Consider the following 18,094-nt stretch of genomic DNA (forward strand, 5'->3'; position numbering starts at 1 on the left):
AACAGTGTGTTACAGTGTAGCTTGTAAAAACGTAGTCGCATCGCGCAACGACTGTGAATATATATTGATACAATAGCCATTTGCACTAAACGACACAGGGCAGTGTACAGCGGCATAATCATAACACCACAGAGTGTAGAGTGTACATAAACACGGCGCCCGTTGTATCACACGACAACTGTGAATATGCACAGTGTAGTAATAGAATAGCCATTTGCACTGAAGGGCACAGGGCAATATATAAGGCATAAATCATTACATGTAACAGTGTAGCTTGTAAAAACGTAGTTGCATCGCGCCACAACTGTGAATATGTAGAAATACAATAGCCATTTGCACTGAAGGAGCAGGGCAATATACAATGGCAAATTCAACACATACCAAGTGTAGTGAATACATAACACGGCGTAGTTGCATGGCACAACAACTATGAATACACACTGCTTCGTAATTAGAATAGCCATTTGCACTGAAGTATACAGGGCAAGAATACTGGCATAAATCCTACACATAACAGTGTGAAGTGCTTACGTAACACAGCGCCCGTTGCAACACAACAACTGTGAAAATGTAGTAATCAGAATAGCCAACTGCACTGAAGGCACAGGGCAATATCGTGGCAAAGAACACACATAAGAGTGCACATAACAGCGGCAACGCAACAACTGTGAATACATAGTAATCAGACTGGCCAGTTGCACTGAAGGTACAGAGCAATATCGTGGCACATCATAACACACATAACAGTGTAATAACACAGCGTCAGTGCATAGCACAACCGTGAACAGAAGCCAGTTGCACTGAAGATACAGGGCAATTTTAGCGGCATGAATCATGTTAACACATCAGTGTGAAGCGTGCACATAATAACAGCGTTATCAATACATCGCACAACAGCTGTGAACACGTAACGTTAGTAATAGAAAAGCCATATGCACTGAAGGAACAGGGCACTATATAATGGCACAAATCACAGCACATATCCGTGCGCATTGCGAGTAAACACAGTGTCAGTGGCGTAGCGACAACAGCTGTGAATACGTGATTAATCAGAATGGAACCGCCCTGATGGGGGAAAGACACGGGACTCGCTCCGCTCGAGGCACCCGGGGACGGGGCTCGAGGACGGCGCGGCCGCTCAACTGCACTGTTAGTAATATTACCACCTAACAGTGTGCACATAACACAGCTTCAGTGGCGTAGCGACAACAACTGTGAATCGTGATTAACACATAGGATAAACAGAATGGCCAGTAGCACTAAGTTACTGTTAATAAGCACATAGCGTGCACCTAAACACTGTCAGTGGCGTAGCGACAACAGCTGTGAATACATTGGAAGAGAATGGCCTGAGGAAAATGGGGCAATATTTAAGGGCACAACAGTAGTACAAGACATATCAACGTGCACATAAACACAGCGTCAGTGGCGTCGCGACAACAACTGTGAATCGTGATTAACAGATTGGCCAGGTGCACTGGCGTTACCGTTAATATAGCACATATCAGCGTGCACATAGACACAGCGTCCGTGGCATAGCGACAACAGCTGTGAATACATGGTTAATTTCAGAATCCAGCACTTAAGGCCTGAGCAGGTGCCGAGAGGCAGCCAGGGAAGGACCCACTGTCTGGTGTGGCGCTCTCCGTGGCCCGAGTCGCCACATTCCCGGTCCCGCCCTCTGATCAACGGTGAGGAACCGGTTCATTCGGGTTCGGGGCCGATTGGCGGGCTGAGATACCGAACACAGAGTCCGTGCTAGGATCCCTTTTCGACGAAGCCTATCGCGTCGAGAAAGCGACGTCCACTCGACTTTGGGCGGGAAAGGGCCCACCAGCGGCCAGCTGGCGGCAGTGGGCCTCATCCCTGCTGAGGCGCGCATTGGAAGATCAGCACACCTGTCGTTCCGCGAGTGCGGCTTCTGTAGATTCCTTGCAGGGTAGAGCGAGTCAAGGACCCGCACATCTGGCATGTAGCAGCCATCGGATGCGGGGAGGAAACGTGGTGAGTAACCTCTATTGCAACTTCCACGATGACTTCAATAAGACTTCTAGCGTGAAGAAAGAGATTCTGACGCAATTGGCGCGCCCATGCTATTTATACTGCCCGTGGACCGGTCAGCATTTGCATGTTTGCGTCAATTGGCCAGCTGTCTCCAGCTGGCGTTAGCCTATAAGATTTCAGTGGAAATGGAGAAAGGGGTAGTTCCCATATACGTCAGTATGACGTAATGTCGAAGTGACCGCCTTGAAAGGGAACCTTCAGTTTATCATAACAGTAGCAGCAACACAAATATCCTCCTTCACAGCTAATTTATTTACAGATCTGTCTCTTTAACAAAAGTAAACTCATTTGGATTATTTTTATTGTGAAACGTTGGATTGAATCATCATTAAATTACTAAATCTATGGAAATTAACTATGGAAATTATTATAATGATAAATCATTATAAAAATGTAAATCAATGAATAGGTTTAAATTCTATGCTTTATGAAAAATACATTAATATACAATTAGGAAATGATTGCAAGACTAGTTAAAGGGTCTAACCAGTGAATCTCCATGATTTTTTTCATGACATTTTTATGTGATGAAAATCATTTTATAGAGACCTAGAGACCAAAAGGTAACAAAAAGGTACATTTTATCTTAAGAAATAGAACTGAGCATAAATTAAAAAAAAAATTATATATATATATATATATACACACACACACACACACACTATAGAAATATCAAATGTTAAAATGTCTTGAAATTTCCTGACATTTCCAAGTATTCCTGAACCGTCAAACATGAATTGTTTAGGAAATCACAACAAAGGGTTTAGAAATGGTATCTGTATACCTGCACGTCTGGGCTCTTTCTCTTTCTGGCTGTACGTCGGAGTTTGATTGTGACAGACTCTTCTTCTCCCGGTTTCCTGACATTCATTCGGTCAGGTTTAAGAGGTGTATAGCTGATTTCTAGCTCAGGCTTCGGGAAGCGTTCATCTCTGAGACTCTTTGTGGAAAGGACAGAGGAGTCTAGTACTGCAACCTGCTTTGAGTTATACCAACACATATTATGCACAGTAACCAATTTTCATACAGACCAGAACTATTTCCATCTTTGCATGCGTAAATAATTATTTTCAGCTGCATGCATTTTGCATTAATATCAATCTACTGACCTCTTGTGTTGGACTAAATGAATCGCCTTCATTCTTTGTCTTCACGTTTGAAGTCTGTTTGGGTCTGTCAATTTTCTGGGAACCAGATTTAAAAGTAGCAGCAAAATCCCCCTTTTCCCTTTGTAATTTTACAATGGTATCTTGCTTTTCAGCCAGCTGAAGCTTTAACATTTCCTGTAATCAGTATGCAGAGAAGTGAGGAAGAGAAAAATATGTTTTAATATTATACTAGAACACTACCACAAAACATTGTTGCTGATATAAAGTATTTTAAAGTATTCTAAAAATCACACATCTTAGCTAGCGATAGGCTGTTATACTGGTCAGAATGATCAATGAGGCAGTATTTAGTCATTTTGAAATTATTAGGCTTAGGTCAATAGGTCATATGACTTGACTCGAGTCGCAATTTTCTGGACTTGAGACTTGACTAGATCTCTGAAAAGACTTGACTTGACTTTAGACTTGTGACTTTAGACTTGACTCGGACTTGAAATGACTTGTGAAAAAAAAAATTCTCAATTATTGTGATTTTTTTTGTATACGCCATTAGAGGGAACGTGGGTGGTAATGCACTCTGCCAATCAGAAGCATTTACAATAGACTTCCCTCATCGCTCAAAACAGACTTTTTGTTCAGTGCTGAATTCTGTATGCTGGCAAATCCTCTAATTATAACAAACAAAGTGTATATTATGAAAGATTCATTGATAATAACAGATGTGTGAGATCGTGCACAGTCATGCCAAACCATGCACACAGGAGCTGCTTGCTTTAAATGTTATAACAATGGTTTGTGTGTTAATGCCTTAATAACAAATCATTTATAAGGAGCATTTATTCTGATGTGTATGGAGGCGACACGTAGGCTAAATTGAAAGTATTTGAAGGTACAGAAAAAAAACTCTTTTTGCGGAAGGGAGTGGGACGAAACATAAATGTTGTGGGTCGGGAGAAAGTAGCCTAATATAGAGAGTAGTTGAGAACGTCAGTCATAACGACCCACGTATTAAAAATTTACATCATTTAAATGATTAGATTTGTTTTCTTAAAATTTCCATTTATAATTTTGTGTTATGGGATCAAATCACCTGGATATTAAGAACATACAAACTTTGGCATACAGTACTAATTTAGAATGCAATATCTTTTTAAGATATGAACCAATCAAACAACTAGCTGAATTGAGTAGTTTATCTAGATTTTTTCCTATATATATATATATATATATATATATATATATATGAAGAGTTCAGATGCAAAAGCCTCTAAGTGCCATTTGAAATTTTCTTCTAGAATGATAATTTTTATCAAGCTTGTATATTTAAGTTCAGTGATTTCACTTAAATGGCAATGATAATTACCTATTAATTGTTATTTAAATGAAATTACTGAACTTAAATATACAAGTTTGATAAAAATCATCATTAAAGAAGAAAATTTTTTTAATGGCATTTAGAGGCTTTTGCATCTGAACTCTTCATATATATATATATATATATATATATATATACATATATATATATATATATATACACACACACACACACACAGTAATTGCAAGTATTGCACAGTAATATGCCCTTGAAGAAGTTATGCTATTTAAAGTACTGCCCCTACAGCAATACACATTGAGATGAACATCACTGGGCTTTTATAATATATTTTCCTGTTTTTAAATATAGCTTAAAATACAGTTTAAAATAGCCTAACATTTTTTTAAAAACACACTCAAGACCTCTGCATTCCTATCCACTGCAAAAAATAAAATAAAAAATTGAACACAAGTGACAAGTACACAACTTAATTTCATCAGATGACCCTGTCCCCCGTTTATTTATACAGGGTTTAGGTAAGACTGATTAGTGAATTAGTTGTTTAAGAAATTGAAAAAAAAAAAAAAAAAAAAGTTCTGCACATTCCATTTTTCCTGCTGTACCATTACTGTCCTGCTAGAGTCTTGTCATACCTCCTGTTGGCAGGTCACTCAAATCACAGAAGTGATATTAACTCAGAAACCTGCAGTGTAAATAAATTACTATTCTGAGCTAAATCCTGCCCTCAAGCCTGCAAAAAAAAGAAAATAACGAAGAAGGGTGAGAGAAATGGAAATGCTGATCCTATTACCAGCTCCAGCTGCAGCCTGTCCTGTTGGTCGCTTTCTAGTTGCCTTGTTGCCTGGGCTGCTCTCTCCTCTTCCCCCATGGCTGCTCCATCCTGCCCCTTTCCCTGCTTATCATCATCCTGCTCCTCATTAAGCTGCTGAAACATCAAAAGAAATCTTTCTAGTGCTGGGAAAACCCAGTTGTGGAAAATTCAGAGAGATTAAAGACTTCCAGGTTCTTACCTTTGTGCTTTCTGCAGGTCTGCAGGCTCTCCGTTCCTCTTGCTGGGGTTTATGAGAGAGACACACACTTGGTTTCTGATACATTTCCTGCAGTTTAGCATGATCTGAGAAGGACAAAGAGATGTTTGTGGTGTTGTTTAAATAAATAATAATTAATAAGCATTCTGAAAACAGTTATTTTCGTCTGTACAGCAGCTCTAAAAAAATGCCTTTGTTCAGCTTGAGTCAGTTCAGTGTTGATTCATTTCTGTTGTAAGGCTTTTTAAGGATCCGCAGGAACCCCGGCAGAAGAATGTCATTTATATTATTTTTTTCAATTCAATTCAATTCAATCTTTATTTATATAGCGCCATTATAACACCCAGAAAGGTGCACAAAGCGCTTTCCATAAAATACATAAAAAGATAACAGTATATAAAAATTGCAAGATAAAGCTAATCAAAGCAGTTAACAAAATAACTAACACAACCACTAAAAACAAAACAAATGATTACGTGTTAAAAGCCTTCCTGAAAAGAAATGTTTTCAATTGTGATTTAAAAACACTAAACACAGCAATGTTACGAAGGGTAACAGGTAAGGCATTCCATAAAGTAGGACCCTGGATGGCAAAAGATCGGCCTCCAAACTTTTTGCATCTACACTTGGGGATAATCAAAGAGGTGCTCTGAGAGGAGCGGAGGGTTCTGGCAGGTTGGTATACAGTGAGCAGCTCAGAGAGGTATGCCGGGGCCAGACCATTAATGGCCTTAAAAACAAACATGAGGACCTTATACTCCACCCTAAAACGTACCGGGAGCCAATGAAGTGAACAGAGGACGGGGGTGATATGAGTATGTTTATGGACATTTGTAAGGAGACGGGCTGCTGCGTTTTGAACCATCTGAAGACGGTTGAGAAGAGACGATTTTGTCAGTCTGAAATAGTTTTTGGTCATTGAAAGCCTTTCATTACTGAACCAAGTCCGTGCGCACCTGCCGGGCCTGACCCTGAAATGTCAGGCAAAGCCCACAGGCTCGCAACTGAAGGAATACATATGCCTACAAATCAAATGCTTTGGTAAAGTCACACAAATTAAACTCCATTTTGCACAAAAATAAACACTGAAGTTTATAATTACTCTGTTGTTGTTTTTTACAGTGGGTCATAATATATAACATCTTTTAGTTTGCATTTTGTGGTGTTGTTTGAGGAATTGTTTTTTTTTGCATACCACCTCCTGAGCTGGCGTAGGATTTGAGCTTGCCGTACACCAACATCCATATTGATAAATCTCACCATGGTTTTGGGTGTACGCTGGAAATTTGGTGCACGCAACTTTTGATAAATGAGGGCCAGTGTGATGATGATTCAGACTGTATCACAGTTACAGATGAGACGTTGTTAAAATGTAACTGAAGTAGTGTTACCATTTAACCAGAATTTCAGTACAAGATACCAAAACCAGGGAATTTTTACAATTCTCAATACCAATTCCAATCCATGATTTAAAATCATTCTAATATGCTGATTTAGAGCTAAATAAACATTTCTTACTATTATTCTTTTCATTATCAATTTGTACTGCTTAAGAATTATTTGACACAATTATTTTCAGGTTTCTGTGATGAGAAAAAGTCAAAAGTAAATATTCTAATATTATAACTAAAGAGGAATACTGTCAATACTTAATATTATTTAATCAGCAATATTGACTTTTTAATTTTAACAGATTTTATTTTTATAATTACAAATGAATCCTGCAAATACTGAAGAAAAACTTTTCTGTTATTAACAGTATTTTGAAATACCTACACTGAATCTTACTGACTTCTCAGTGTGTTGACTAGAAGAGATTTATAGGGATTACAATTAGAACAGACTCAGTCACCTTCAGTTATGGATTCAATCTCATTCAGCCTGGCCTCCAGCAATTCCCCCTCATCTGTCTGTGTGCAATCTTTATTTGAGTTAACACATGTCTCCTCAATCTGTTTCTGCTCTGCCAAAAGATCTGGAACCAAAATCAATCTTATTAAGGACAAAACGTAAGCCGATTTTGTAACACCAAATAGTATTGAGGAAAAAAAATGGTCTAAATGAAAAGACACATAGGTTACCACGGCAGGTTGTTTTGAAAGGCAGTGTGTTTCCTTCTTCTATTGCATGGTTTGACTGCACCTGTGATGAAAGGAAGAGGAATAATCCAGCATCTAAGACCTGATCGCATCACAAACTGAACAAAGCTGATGGAAAGAGCAGCACTCACAGTTTGCAGTGGATCAATAGTTTGCTCTGTGCAGCTCAAACTGTGTCCAGCCTGATCCCTCATCTCCTCCGCTTCACATAGTTTCTGCAGAAACATTTTGTTTTCTTCACTCAAGATTAAAATCTGTGGGAATAAAAAAGCACTGTTTAAAAAAAACTAATTAAAAATCACATTAGGCATACTAGCAATGGACAAAAGTTTTTTACCAACCTGTTTCTCTAACTGCTCCTTCTGCAAGTTAGCCTTACATAACTGATCACTGACATCAGATCGCTCCTTCTCCACCTGCTGCAAATTGCAACTCATGGTCTTGATTTTATTAAGTCCATCGGTCACAAGTTCTCTCGACCTGCAAAAAAACCAAAAGGTCATTCAGACCACCTGTTGTCCCTTAAACCATTTTTCTCATTTCCATGCTAGAAATACAGTGGTGTGAATAAGTTTGGACACCCATGCTAAAGTTGCCTAAAAAGAGGAATAAAAAAATCATCTTTTGGATGTTGATCTTAATGCCTTAATTAGAAAAATGAGAAAAACTCCAACCTTTAAGGACACAAATTTTATTTGTGGATGAATAATGTATCATGAATAAATAAATGTTTTTCCTTAAAATACAGGGTGCATAAGTCAGGGCACCCCTATGTTAAATTCCCATAAAGTCAGGAAGATTTTTATTTTTAAAAGCCAGTTATTTCATGGATCCAGGATAATATGCATCCTGATAAAGTTCCCTTGGCCTTTGGAAGTAAAATAGACCCACATCATCACACACCTTCCACCACACCTAGAGATTGGCATGGGGTACTTTCCATAAGATCATCTTTCAATGCAAATCAAACCAGCTATTAGGCTAACTGAAGTAAAACCATGCCAATCTCAAGGCATGGTGGAAGGTGTGTGATGATGTGGGGATATTTTAATTCCAAAGGCCAAGGGAACTTTATCAGGATGCATATTATCCTGGATACATGAAATAACTGGCTTTTAAAAATAAAAATCTGCCTGACTCTATGGGAATTTAACATAGGGGTGCCCTGACTTATGCACCCTGTATTTTAAGGAAAAACATTTATTTATTTATGATACATTATTCATTCACAAAGAAAATTTGTGTCCTTAAAGGTTGGAGTTTTCCTCATTTTTCTAATTAAGGCATTAAGATCAATATCCAAAAGATGATTTTTTTATTCCTCTTTTTAGGCAACTTTAGCATGGGTGTCCAAAATTATTCACACCACTGTAAATAGTTGAAAAGAAAGAGTAGTCATGCAAGGTCTAGTGCATATCAAACAACAGAATTGAGGACCTATTTTTTTGTGTTATCAGAAAGTTTGGATAAGACATACTTCAAAAGATCTTTAGTTTTGGTCTCTAGTTCTGCATCTTTATGAGACAGATCTTTCTCCATCGCATCTAATCTTCTCTTGGCCTCATCTCTTGCCTTAGTTATCTCATTCTCTACAATTGCTCTCACTACGTTCAGAACATCCTCATGTTGGTTCAGTTTTCTCAGCATTTGCATGAGTTTGTCCTGCAGAGTTTTCCAGCAATCATCTCTGGAGTCTTGCTCTTGGTCATCCATCCTCAGTTTCTGATGTTTCAGAGTGGTTAGCTCTTTCAGCAGCTCAGAGTTGCTTCTTTTTTGGGCCATGATCAACTTTTGAGCTTCATATCGGCTCAGTAGGCTCTGATATTCCTGTGCCTGGGCATCTCGCTCATTTTTAAGCTGATTGCAGAGCTCTTTCAGCTGGCACACGTTCGCTTTGGTCTGACTGACCTCCTGCTCCAAGGCATTGATCTGTCTGCTGTTCTCCTGAGATAATTCCACCATCCTCATGCATTCATCTTCTTTTTTGTCACGTGAGAGCTGGCAGGCACTGAGTTCCTGATGCAAATTACCTGTCTCTGTCATTAAGGATTCAATGGTTTTGGACTGACAGCAAAACTCAGCTTGATGTTCCTTAATCAGAGCTCTGGCTGTGTCAAGCTTTTCTGAAAGGTCACTGGCCATATTTGTCTGAGTGCTCAATTCCATCTGGAGAGTTTTGAGCTTTGAGCTCATCTCATTGGCTGACTGCTGAAGTACATGTAACTCATTGGCAACAGCCTTGTTCTCATTTGTGACTTTGTTGACCTCTGCTCTCTCCATCGCCACAGTGGCTTCATGTGCATGCGTCAGCTCTGCCAGTCTATCAGTGAGATCACACACTGTTTTTTCAAGTGAACATTTCTCAAGTGTAAGTTCATTCAGCAGGTCATCTTTCATTTTCAGTTCTTGCAGATGTTGAGATTCTTGACTTGTCATTTCTTCCCCTCGAGGGTCGGAGTCTTCATTCAGCAAACACTTGCAGTTGTTTCTAAAATGTAGGATTTCTTCTTTGATGTTGTTAATTAAGGCCCTCTGTATATGTAAAACAAAAGAAAAATCATGGGTCATTACAGTTCAAATGTACAACTCTGTATGACCTGATTAAAGTTAAAAGAAAGTTTTTCTTTTCCTTAGAACACAACGGGAGAATTTAAGAATTTTCAAACAACACTTTTAAATACACTGATAGTTTACAGTGACCATGTCTGTAAAACTTGGTAAGGTTTTGGGTCAGTAAGATTGATTTCTTTAGAAAGATTTCAAATAAAGGAAGTGTAATAATGGTAGAGTAAAATACATTTACATCTTTAGTGGCTGCCTCCACATTTTGGTCCAAAGCAGTCTGTAATACAGAGACCATGTCATCTTTCTCCTGGCAGATTGACATGAGTTCCTGACATCTCACTTTCTGGTTCTCGTAATTCTAAAAAGACAAACAAAAATATCAACACACATCAGAAGCCATATAAATTGTTCATTTACAATAACCTCAGATATTTAAAAGAAAACTTTAGTTCATATTACCCCATTTGCTTGGAGAAGCTGATCATTTGATTTTTGTGCCTGAACACACATTGCTTCAAACTCTAAAAAAGAAAACATAATTAGACTTATGTCATCAAATATTGAGCTTTCCCCTTTATGGCAAATTAATACACCTTTAGTTTTAAGACTGAGAAGTTGTTGGCTTTTGAGAAGCTCCTCTTTCATCTCCTCCAGCTGTGTCCTCAGACGACTGACTGTTCCAGGTGATTCAGGGACATTCGTCAGGCACATGTGTACTGCTTCTGCATCTCCCTTTATCTTAGCTAGATCACCTCGCATAACTTCAATCAGGCTGTCCAAAAGCTCAATCTTAGCATCCTAGAATGTTGAGAAGGAAAACATAATGTTTTCAAATGAATGTCTGTTTTTAGTCTTTTCTTTCATAAACAGATATATATATATATCTCGTGTTGAAATGTGTGCCTTGATACCGTAGAATTCCCCACTTTTCATTTGTGGGGAATAAAGTAAATGATACTAAATTAACTTAATGATAGAGGCAAACAACAGAAATAACAGCTATAAACTAGTGGTCGACTGATATATCGGTATTGGCCAAAGCGTTTTTCTGATTGGTTGATGTGATACACACACACACACATATATATATATATATATATATATATATATATATATATATATATGTATATATATATATATATATATATATACATACATACATACATACATACATACTACCGGTCAAGTTTTAGATTGGTAAGATTGCGTATGTTTTTAAATGAAGTCTCTTCTGCTCACCGAGGCTGCATTATTTGATGAAAAAAAAAAAAAGGCAAACAGTAATATTGTGAAATATTATGACAATTTAAAATGACTGTTTTCTATTTTAATATATTTTAAAATGTAATTTGAAAGCTGAATTTTCAACATCATTACTGTTGCTGATTACACATCAGTTTTCAGTGGCACATGATCCTTCAGAAATCATTCCAATATGCTGATTTTATGCTCAAAAAACATAAATTATTTTCAATGTTGAAAACAGTCATGTACCATTCCCCCCCCCCCCCCCCAAAATTCTATGATCAAAAGTTCAAAAGCATAGCATTTATTTAAAATATAATCTTTTCTAACATTATAAATGTCTTTATTGTAACTTTTGATCAATTTAACTCATCCTTGATGAATAAAAGTATTTTCTAATTTCTTTCCCTTAAAAATAAAAAAAATAATTCTTACTGACCCCAAACCTTTGAATGGTAGTGATTAATGTTACAACAGCTTTCCATTTCAGATCAATTCTGCTCTTTTGAACTTTCTATTCATCAAAGAATCCTGAAATAAAAATGTAAAAAACTGTTTTCAACATGGATAATAATCATACATTTTTCTGTTTCTTCATATCATTTCAGATGCACTCGATGATGGTGAGATCCGATCTCCGTGTGGAGCATTGGCTGTTGTCAGAATCCTTGTGCATTCAAAAATTTCACTATATATATATATATATATATATATATATATATATATCTGTTTTATATTTTATCTATATATAAAAGTTTTATAAGTTAAGAGCCATCTATAACTGTCTTCCATGTTTGTGGAGTATATACACTCACCGGCCACTTTATTAGGTACACCTGTCCAACTGCTCGTTAACACTTAATTTCTAAGCAGCCAATCACATGGTGGCAACTCAGTGCATTTAGGCATGTAGACATGGTCAAGACAATCTCCTGTCCCCATATCTGAACGCACAGTACGTCGAACTTTGAGGCAGATGGGCTACAGCAGCAGAAGACCACACCGGGTGCCACTCCTTTCAGCTAAGAACAGGAAACTGAGGCTACAATTTGCACAAGCTCATCGAAATTGGACAATAGAAGATTGGAAAAACGTTGCCTGGCACATTGAATACTAATGAGTCAGGCTGCGAATGCAAGTTACGCGCCCCAGTGCGCTCACATTAATAAACGCCTCACCTCAGACGCCGCGCACTCGCTACATTCCCAGCACATCTGGATTCATAACGCAAACCCAGTCAAACGTTTGACTGCAGTATCTTATGCGCCTTATAATCCGGTGCGCCTTAAAGTGCGGAAAATACGGGATACATGCGTTTTATATTTAGCCTGAAATAGACAAGGATTCGTGCGTGACAAAAAATCTTTAAGTTTTAGGAGGCAAAATATATTTTTTGTAATTCGGTGGATTACACTGCTCAAATCAGATGAGGAAGGGTTGGCTCTCCACAAAACATAAAATATTATTTTTCGTGTTCACAGAGGAAAAAACAATGTTACAGACGTGACAGTTCTCCGACGGACACGAGCGCTCTGAAGCAGCACTTAAAGACTGCTTTAAAACTTTCACAGACCTCAAACAGAAAAACACAAAGCCTTTCTTTAAAGTGAATTTTGTTTTTTTAGAATTTTTTTCTTGATTTTAATTAATGTTTCATCATCCAATTGTCTGGATTTAATAAATAAGAAGGAAGAGCAGACAATTAGGCTACTGATAATCAAGGCACGGAGGCACGTTGGAGGCACCGATGTGTGAACTGGAGCTCGTCTCATAAATACAGCTACCGCAACTCAGCGTATAAGTATAGTCTACTCCACAGACCTGAAACATATATCTATATTGAAATGTCTACTTGTAAATAGAACGATTAAAAACGAAAGAAAACGTAATGCTCTCTGCTTATGAAATGAACTGTGCATTTCTCTCTGGCGCATACACTATGCGAAGATCGCGCAGCATCGTCAACTTCATCTTTATTAATAAACAATTAAAATGTCTCCTTGCTATATTTGTTCTTTGTGACAGCTTTTTATTTTCGGCAGCGCCGCTGCTACCCTTAGGCTAAAGCATTAAGTTACAAGTTACAAGCTCACCACCGCATCAAAAACATGTTTGCGTGATAAAAACATGAAAAATACTACCTAAACATAGCCTAACTGTTTAGAAAAAAAAAGCAAAAAAACAACACAGAACGAATAGCCTAATGTGCATACGTCCATCTCTTTTGTTTGAAATGGAAAAAATATAGCTGCTAGACCTATCTAAAAAAAAAGGTTTGACTATCAGTCGACTACGGCAAAATCTAACGACTCAGATTCGACTATAAAAATCCTTAGTCGAAAACAGCCCTAGAGATTACAATCTTTTAACAATTAATCATGCAGCTCTACAGAAAATGCACAAAGGCTTATAGCAGTAGATGCTAATGGCACTTGTCCTTAATCTTTTATATTATTACAACTATCTGCACTCACCTTTGCTGCATTCTCATCAGTGTTAACAGCGTCCATTTCCTCAACTGTTCTGTTCACCAGATTCTTCAGTATCTCCAATCTCCTTTCTGCTCTTTCCTCAACTAGTTCCTTCTCTCTTTGGAGACGTTCACTGAAACATTGAAAAATAGCAACATAAATTAGTGCATTTTCAATAAAGATGAATTGCACCCATTGACGGTGCTGTGCTCTCTGCATTGTTATAGTGCACTAAAAGAATTATGCAAATAAAAGAATGGTATAAACACAGCCAAAAAATCTCTGCAAGCTCAATCTGAATGCTACATACAGTATGTGAAAATATCATCAGTTCACCACTATGATCTGTAAAACAGTGTTTGACTTACTTGTAGTCTTTTTCCATATTAGAAAACAGCTCCATAAACTCTGTAGTAACTTCTTCACGAATACGAGATTCCATAGTTAATTTTTCAGACTCCTCTTTGGACAACTTCTCTTTGAGCTCTTTAATTGTTACCTGAAGCTGTGGCAAATATATCATATAGTTTAAAACAACAATGAAAACTATTAACACGCTTGATGAAAACTGAAAAGACACCTTGAATACCTCACACAGTTCTTGACTTTGCGTAGTCTCTAGCACAGTGTTGTCCTCCATGCTCTCATCGCCACTCTCCACATCTTCCTCACCAATATCTTCATCATCTTCATCCTCTTGCACATCCTCTAGACTCATCTCCCAGCCCATGAGTGAACTTCTCCTGGTCCAATCCTTCTTGTCTGCATTATTGATTATCATGGACACATCTCTGGCAGATCTCTTGAGCACAATGCTAGGAGCTGGTTTAGGGTTGAGGACCACTACCTAAAAGGGAACAAAGTCAAAGTTCAAAATAAATAAATAGCAAAGAATCAAAAAATGCCCTTAATCATTCTGAAGCTGTCAGTGTAAAAAAGATTAATGGTCCTTGCAGACCTTCTGAGCCACCGCTGAGAACTTGAGGACGTTCAGGGTTTCATCGTACATCGAGGCACTCTGATTTATATTGATGAGCATGCAGGCTTTTCCACGGCCACAGAAAAAACCCTGCAAATAATGTGTGAGCTTGCTCTCTCTAAAGGGGACATGCTGATGAAACCTGCACGAAAAGACATACAAGTTCAGGTTCAAGGAAATTGCCATCTAATGCAGCCCATGAAACAAATTAATTGGTTAGAAAGTGGGCATTGTCTCACTTGGATTGCGTTTGGTTGAGCCTCAAAGCGTTGATGCATTTTCCAAGAGTTAACAAGGAAGTGTTGATGTTTCCAGCTTCTTTTAAGCGGTCACCTCGGTTCTGAGTCTTTGCACATCGCTCAGATCCAGCCAAATCACATAATGACAATCTTTAAAAACAAATCAATTAATGAATAAATCAATGATTCTATATCAAAGTAACAGTGGTGTGTTTAAGGTCACCTACTCGCTTATTGCCTGAATTCGAGGAACACCCACATCTTCAACCCGCAAGATTCGAATGGAAAATATACTGTGGCTATAGAGAAAATGTATAATTTAATTTTAGGTCACTTTAAAACGTAATAACATGATAATGAGAGTTAAAAATATCGAGAGTACAAAAAAAATAACGCTAAAGTGGTTTAAAATGAAATACCTTCTGCTTGAGATGTTGTTGAGCTTGGTGGATGAGAAACTTTGATTTTTTCTTCCAATTTTCATTACTTTTAATGCTTCTTCTGCACTGTTAACTTGAAACCATTTTAGATCTATGAAAAATATTTAGACAACATGCATGTCAAAATGTACAGCCATAAAGATCATTTCCTGGTAAATAACCTATATTTAATTATTGAAATGTAGATATTTATTTAATTATTATTTCAATGATTCACGTGTAGATTTGCTACACAAACAAGTGAACTTTTAGTCTGATAGTTATTGTTTCTAACTTTTTGTCTTAAGTTAATTTGGTTACCTTTGACAAAAGCGTTGCCTTTAACATCTTGGGCTAATCGCAAAACGCTCCTTCTGTGAGACCCATTTGAAACAAGATCAAGCAGATCATGGATGCTTTCATTGTAGATTTCACAAAAGGAGACCCACACTGAGAATTTGACATGAGAGGTCTCATCCAAACAGACACTGTCCCCATTTGTGTCACTAGAAGTGGAGCCTGGAAGAAGAAATCAATGTAAAGTGCAAGTTCACATTTACTGACACAATGCTCAAAAACGGTTTCAAAGGCAGGGAGAAAGTCATAGAATAATGTAAAATGCTTACTTTCAAAAGATGAACAACTAGAGCTGGACAGAGTTTTCTGGGAGTCATTCTGATAAACATCAAGAAACAGCCAAGATGTGAGTATGAGTAATGTACTTCTCTGTACTAAAAAATGGTATGTTAAAATGTTGAACTCATGTAAAAAAAAAAAAATAATAATTACATCTTTAAATCGCCGAAGAAGGTTTCTCTTATTTGTAGCATCCTCATCCTGCTGCTCTTTAGTGAGTCTTGTAAAGTCAACACATCTGAGAGGCTTGATGTTATTTTGAGAATAAATTCTACCTTCTATGCTGTTAAAGATAACATTCAATGACCTGGGCAGAATTCCACCATCTGACTCAGGGCCTATAACATACAGGTAGCATAAATAGACATTTAAATATATTAGTAGACAGCAAAACATACATAAAAAAAAAAAAACATCTCATACAAAACCCTTACCAAGAAAGGTAAATGTCTTCCCAGCATTGGTAACTCCATATGTAAAGATCAACGAATTCCCCCCCTCCAAGACTTCTTTCACGAGGCTTTTAGTTGTTCCATCAAATATCTGTCTTTGTGTTGTTTCTGGACCGAACACCTAAAATATGAATTAAACATTGTTACATCAGAAAACACTTAACATTTTTTAAAGCCTGTATACAATAAATTAAAATGCTAGAGGAGACTGTGGCCAATCATACCTGAGAGAACTGAAATCGTTGCACCAGCTGTGGGCCAAATCTCTCACTGTGTCTGGCTGTCAGAGATGCTCTAGGTGCTTTCAGAATCACAGTATCTGGAGGCTCAATTGAAATGCACTCCTGTTTGTACAGATTACAATTATAACAAATTACTGAACAATGGTTCATGAAAGAATTAAAATTCTGTCACCATTTACTCATCCTCATGTTGTTCCAAACCCAGATCAATACAATAAAATTGAATGAGGCTTTTACGTTAACCTTACTTTTTTTTTTTGAAGATGGTTATACGGGTATTGGAACATGTAGGTTGTGGTGACAGAATTTCTCAGAAATATTATAAAATATTGTCAAAATGTACAGGCACCTGACCTGTGATTCTCCGTCTGCTCTCTCTGCAGTAGTGAATGGACGTACACGGAGATAGACCTGCAAATTCTCTTTTTCCAGCAATACCGAGTCCTATGGAAACATATGCCAAATGAAATGATAATTACACCCTTAAAATCGGATACGAACTAAATATGAGTTCTGTCTGAAAATAATACATAAAGTTACCCTTGATAATTTGGAGAACTCGGCGAAGAGATCTTTCCGGAGGTCTTCAACCGTTATAGAGCCAACATTCTCAGACTTGTTATTTAAACACGAATCCATCATTTTGAAAAACCCTATCAAAATGTTTGACGTTTAGCTAAACATTTTGTTATTATATGATACTGATTAACTTATACAAGCTAATAATTAAGTGGCTAGGTACAAGCTAAATTAAAACAATATGACGTTTCGGCCATTGGACGAGTTAAATTGAGCTCTTAACTGAAATATTATCCTATTAAACTAAGAACCAATTTTGAATGACATGTAAGAATATAAAAATATTACCTATGTGTTCTCATTCTCGCTAATTGCACTTACTTGATACTATTTTCTTTTGTTTATCCCGTTTACGTTGCTAACATGCTTCTTTCTTGCCGTCGCGGTTCTCTGTTCAAATCGGACCAATCGGACTCGGAGAGCTCGCTACAGACGTAGCTCCGCCTCCAAAAGAGGAAGTAAATTTATTGTAGTTCTGGTTAACTGACAACTAAGGAAGGGAATGTCATATATATATATATAAAATACAAAATATATAAAATAAAAATTATAAGGAAAGGACCAGGCGGGAGGAAATACTATTTCAGGTTTGAATAGCACCTTGTTTTTATTGGGGAAAAAAGGAATAGTA

General features: G+C 37.4%; 1 protein-coding gene across 4 annotated transcripts in view; it reads right to left on the reverse strand.

The window, feature by feature from the left end:
- kif20bb (kinesin family member 20Bb) overlaps positions 1–17,891 on the reverse strand; it is a 29,561-nt gene extending 11,670 nt beyond the window's left edge. Inside the window, exons 1-27 of one of the 4 annotated variants that reach the window (XM_039685336.2) lie at positions 17,785–17,891; positions 17,425–17,537; positions 17,239–17,328; positions 16,867–16,986; positions 16,625–16,763; positions 16,344–16,528; positions 16,181–16,229; positions 15,876–16,073; positions 15,555–15,666; positions 15,363–15,434; positions 15,136–15,285; positions 14,876–15,038; positions 14,507–14,764; positions 14,286–14,422; positions 13,921–14,050; positions 10,795–10,999; positions 10,661–10,722; positions 10,440–10,559; positions 9,114–10,168; positions 7,978–8,116; positions 7,768–7,890; positions 7,619–7,679; positions 7,390–7,512; positions 5,520–5,623; positions 5,300–5,431; positions 3,174–3,347; positions 2,849–3,043 (exon numbers count right to left, since the gene is read on the reverse strand). In XM_039685336.2, the coding sequence (XP_039541270.2) occupies positions 2,849–3,043; positions 3,174–3,347; positions 5,300–5,431; positions 5,520–5,623; positions 7,390–7,512; positions 7,619–7,679; positions 7,768–7,890; positions 7,978–8,116; positions 9,114–10,168; positions 10,440–10,559; positions 10,661–10,722; positions 10,795–10,999; positions 13,921–14,050; positions 14,286–14,422; positions 14,507–14,764; positions 14,876–15,038; positions 15,136–15,285; positions 15,363–15,434; positions 15,555–15,666; positions 15,876–16,073; positions 16,181–16,229; positions 16,344–16,528; positions 16,625–16,763; positions 16,867–16,986; positions 17,239–17,328; positions 17,425–17,526 (4,398 nt within the window). In that variant the 5' untranslated portion in view covers positions 17,527–17,537; positions 17,785–17,891. Of the gene's footprint in view, positions 1–2,848; positions 3,044–3,173; positions 3,348–5,299; positions 5,435–5,519; positions 5,624–7,389; positions 7,513–7,618; positions 7,680–7,767; positions 7,891–7,977; positions 8,117–9,113; positions 10,169–10,439; positions 10,560–10,660; positions 10,723–10,794; positions 11,000–13,920; positions 14,051–14,285; positions 14,423–14,506; positions 14,765–14,875; positions 15,039–15,135; positions 15,286–15,362; positions 15,435–15,554; positions 15,667–15,875; positions 16,074–16,180; positions 16,230–16,343; positions 16,529–16,624; positions 16,764–16,866; positions 16,987–17,238; positions 17,329–17,424; positions 17,538–17,784 lie in introns of all 4 variants that reach the window. The other 3 variants (XM_089121869.1, XM_089121868.1, XM_039685335.2) reach the window with 3 other exon arrangements.
- Between the last annotated feature and the right edge of the window lie 203 nt (positions 17,892–18,094).

The sequence above is a fragment of the Pimephales promelas genome, chromosome 17, assembly GCF_988280905.1.
Source record: "Pimephales promelas chromosome 17, fPimPro1.hap1.1, whole genome shotgun sequence".
Lineage (NCBI taxonomy): Eukaryota > Metazoa > Chordata > Actinopteri > Cypriniformes > Leuciscidae > Pimephales > Pimephales promelas.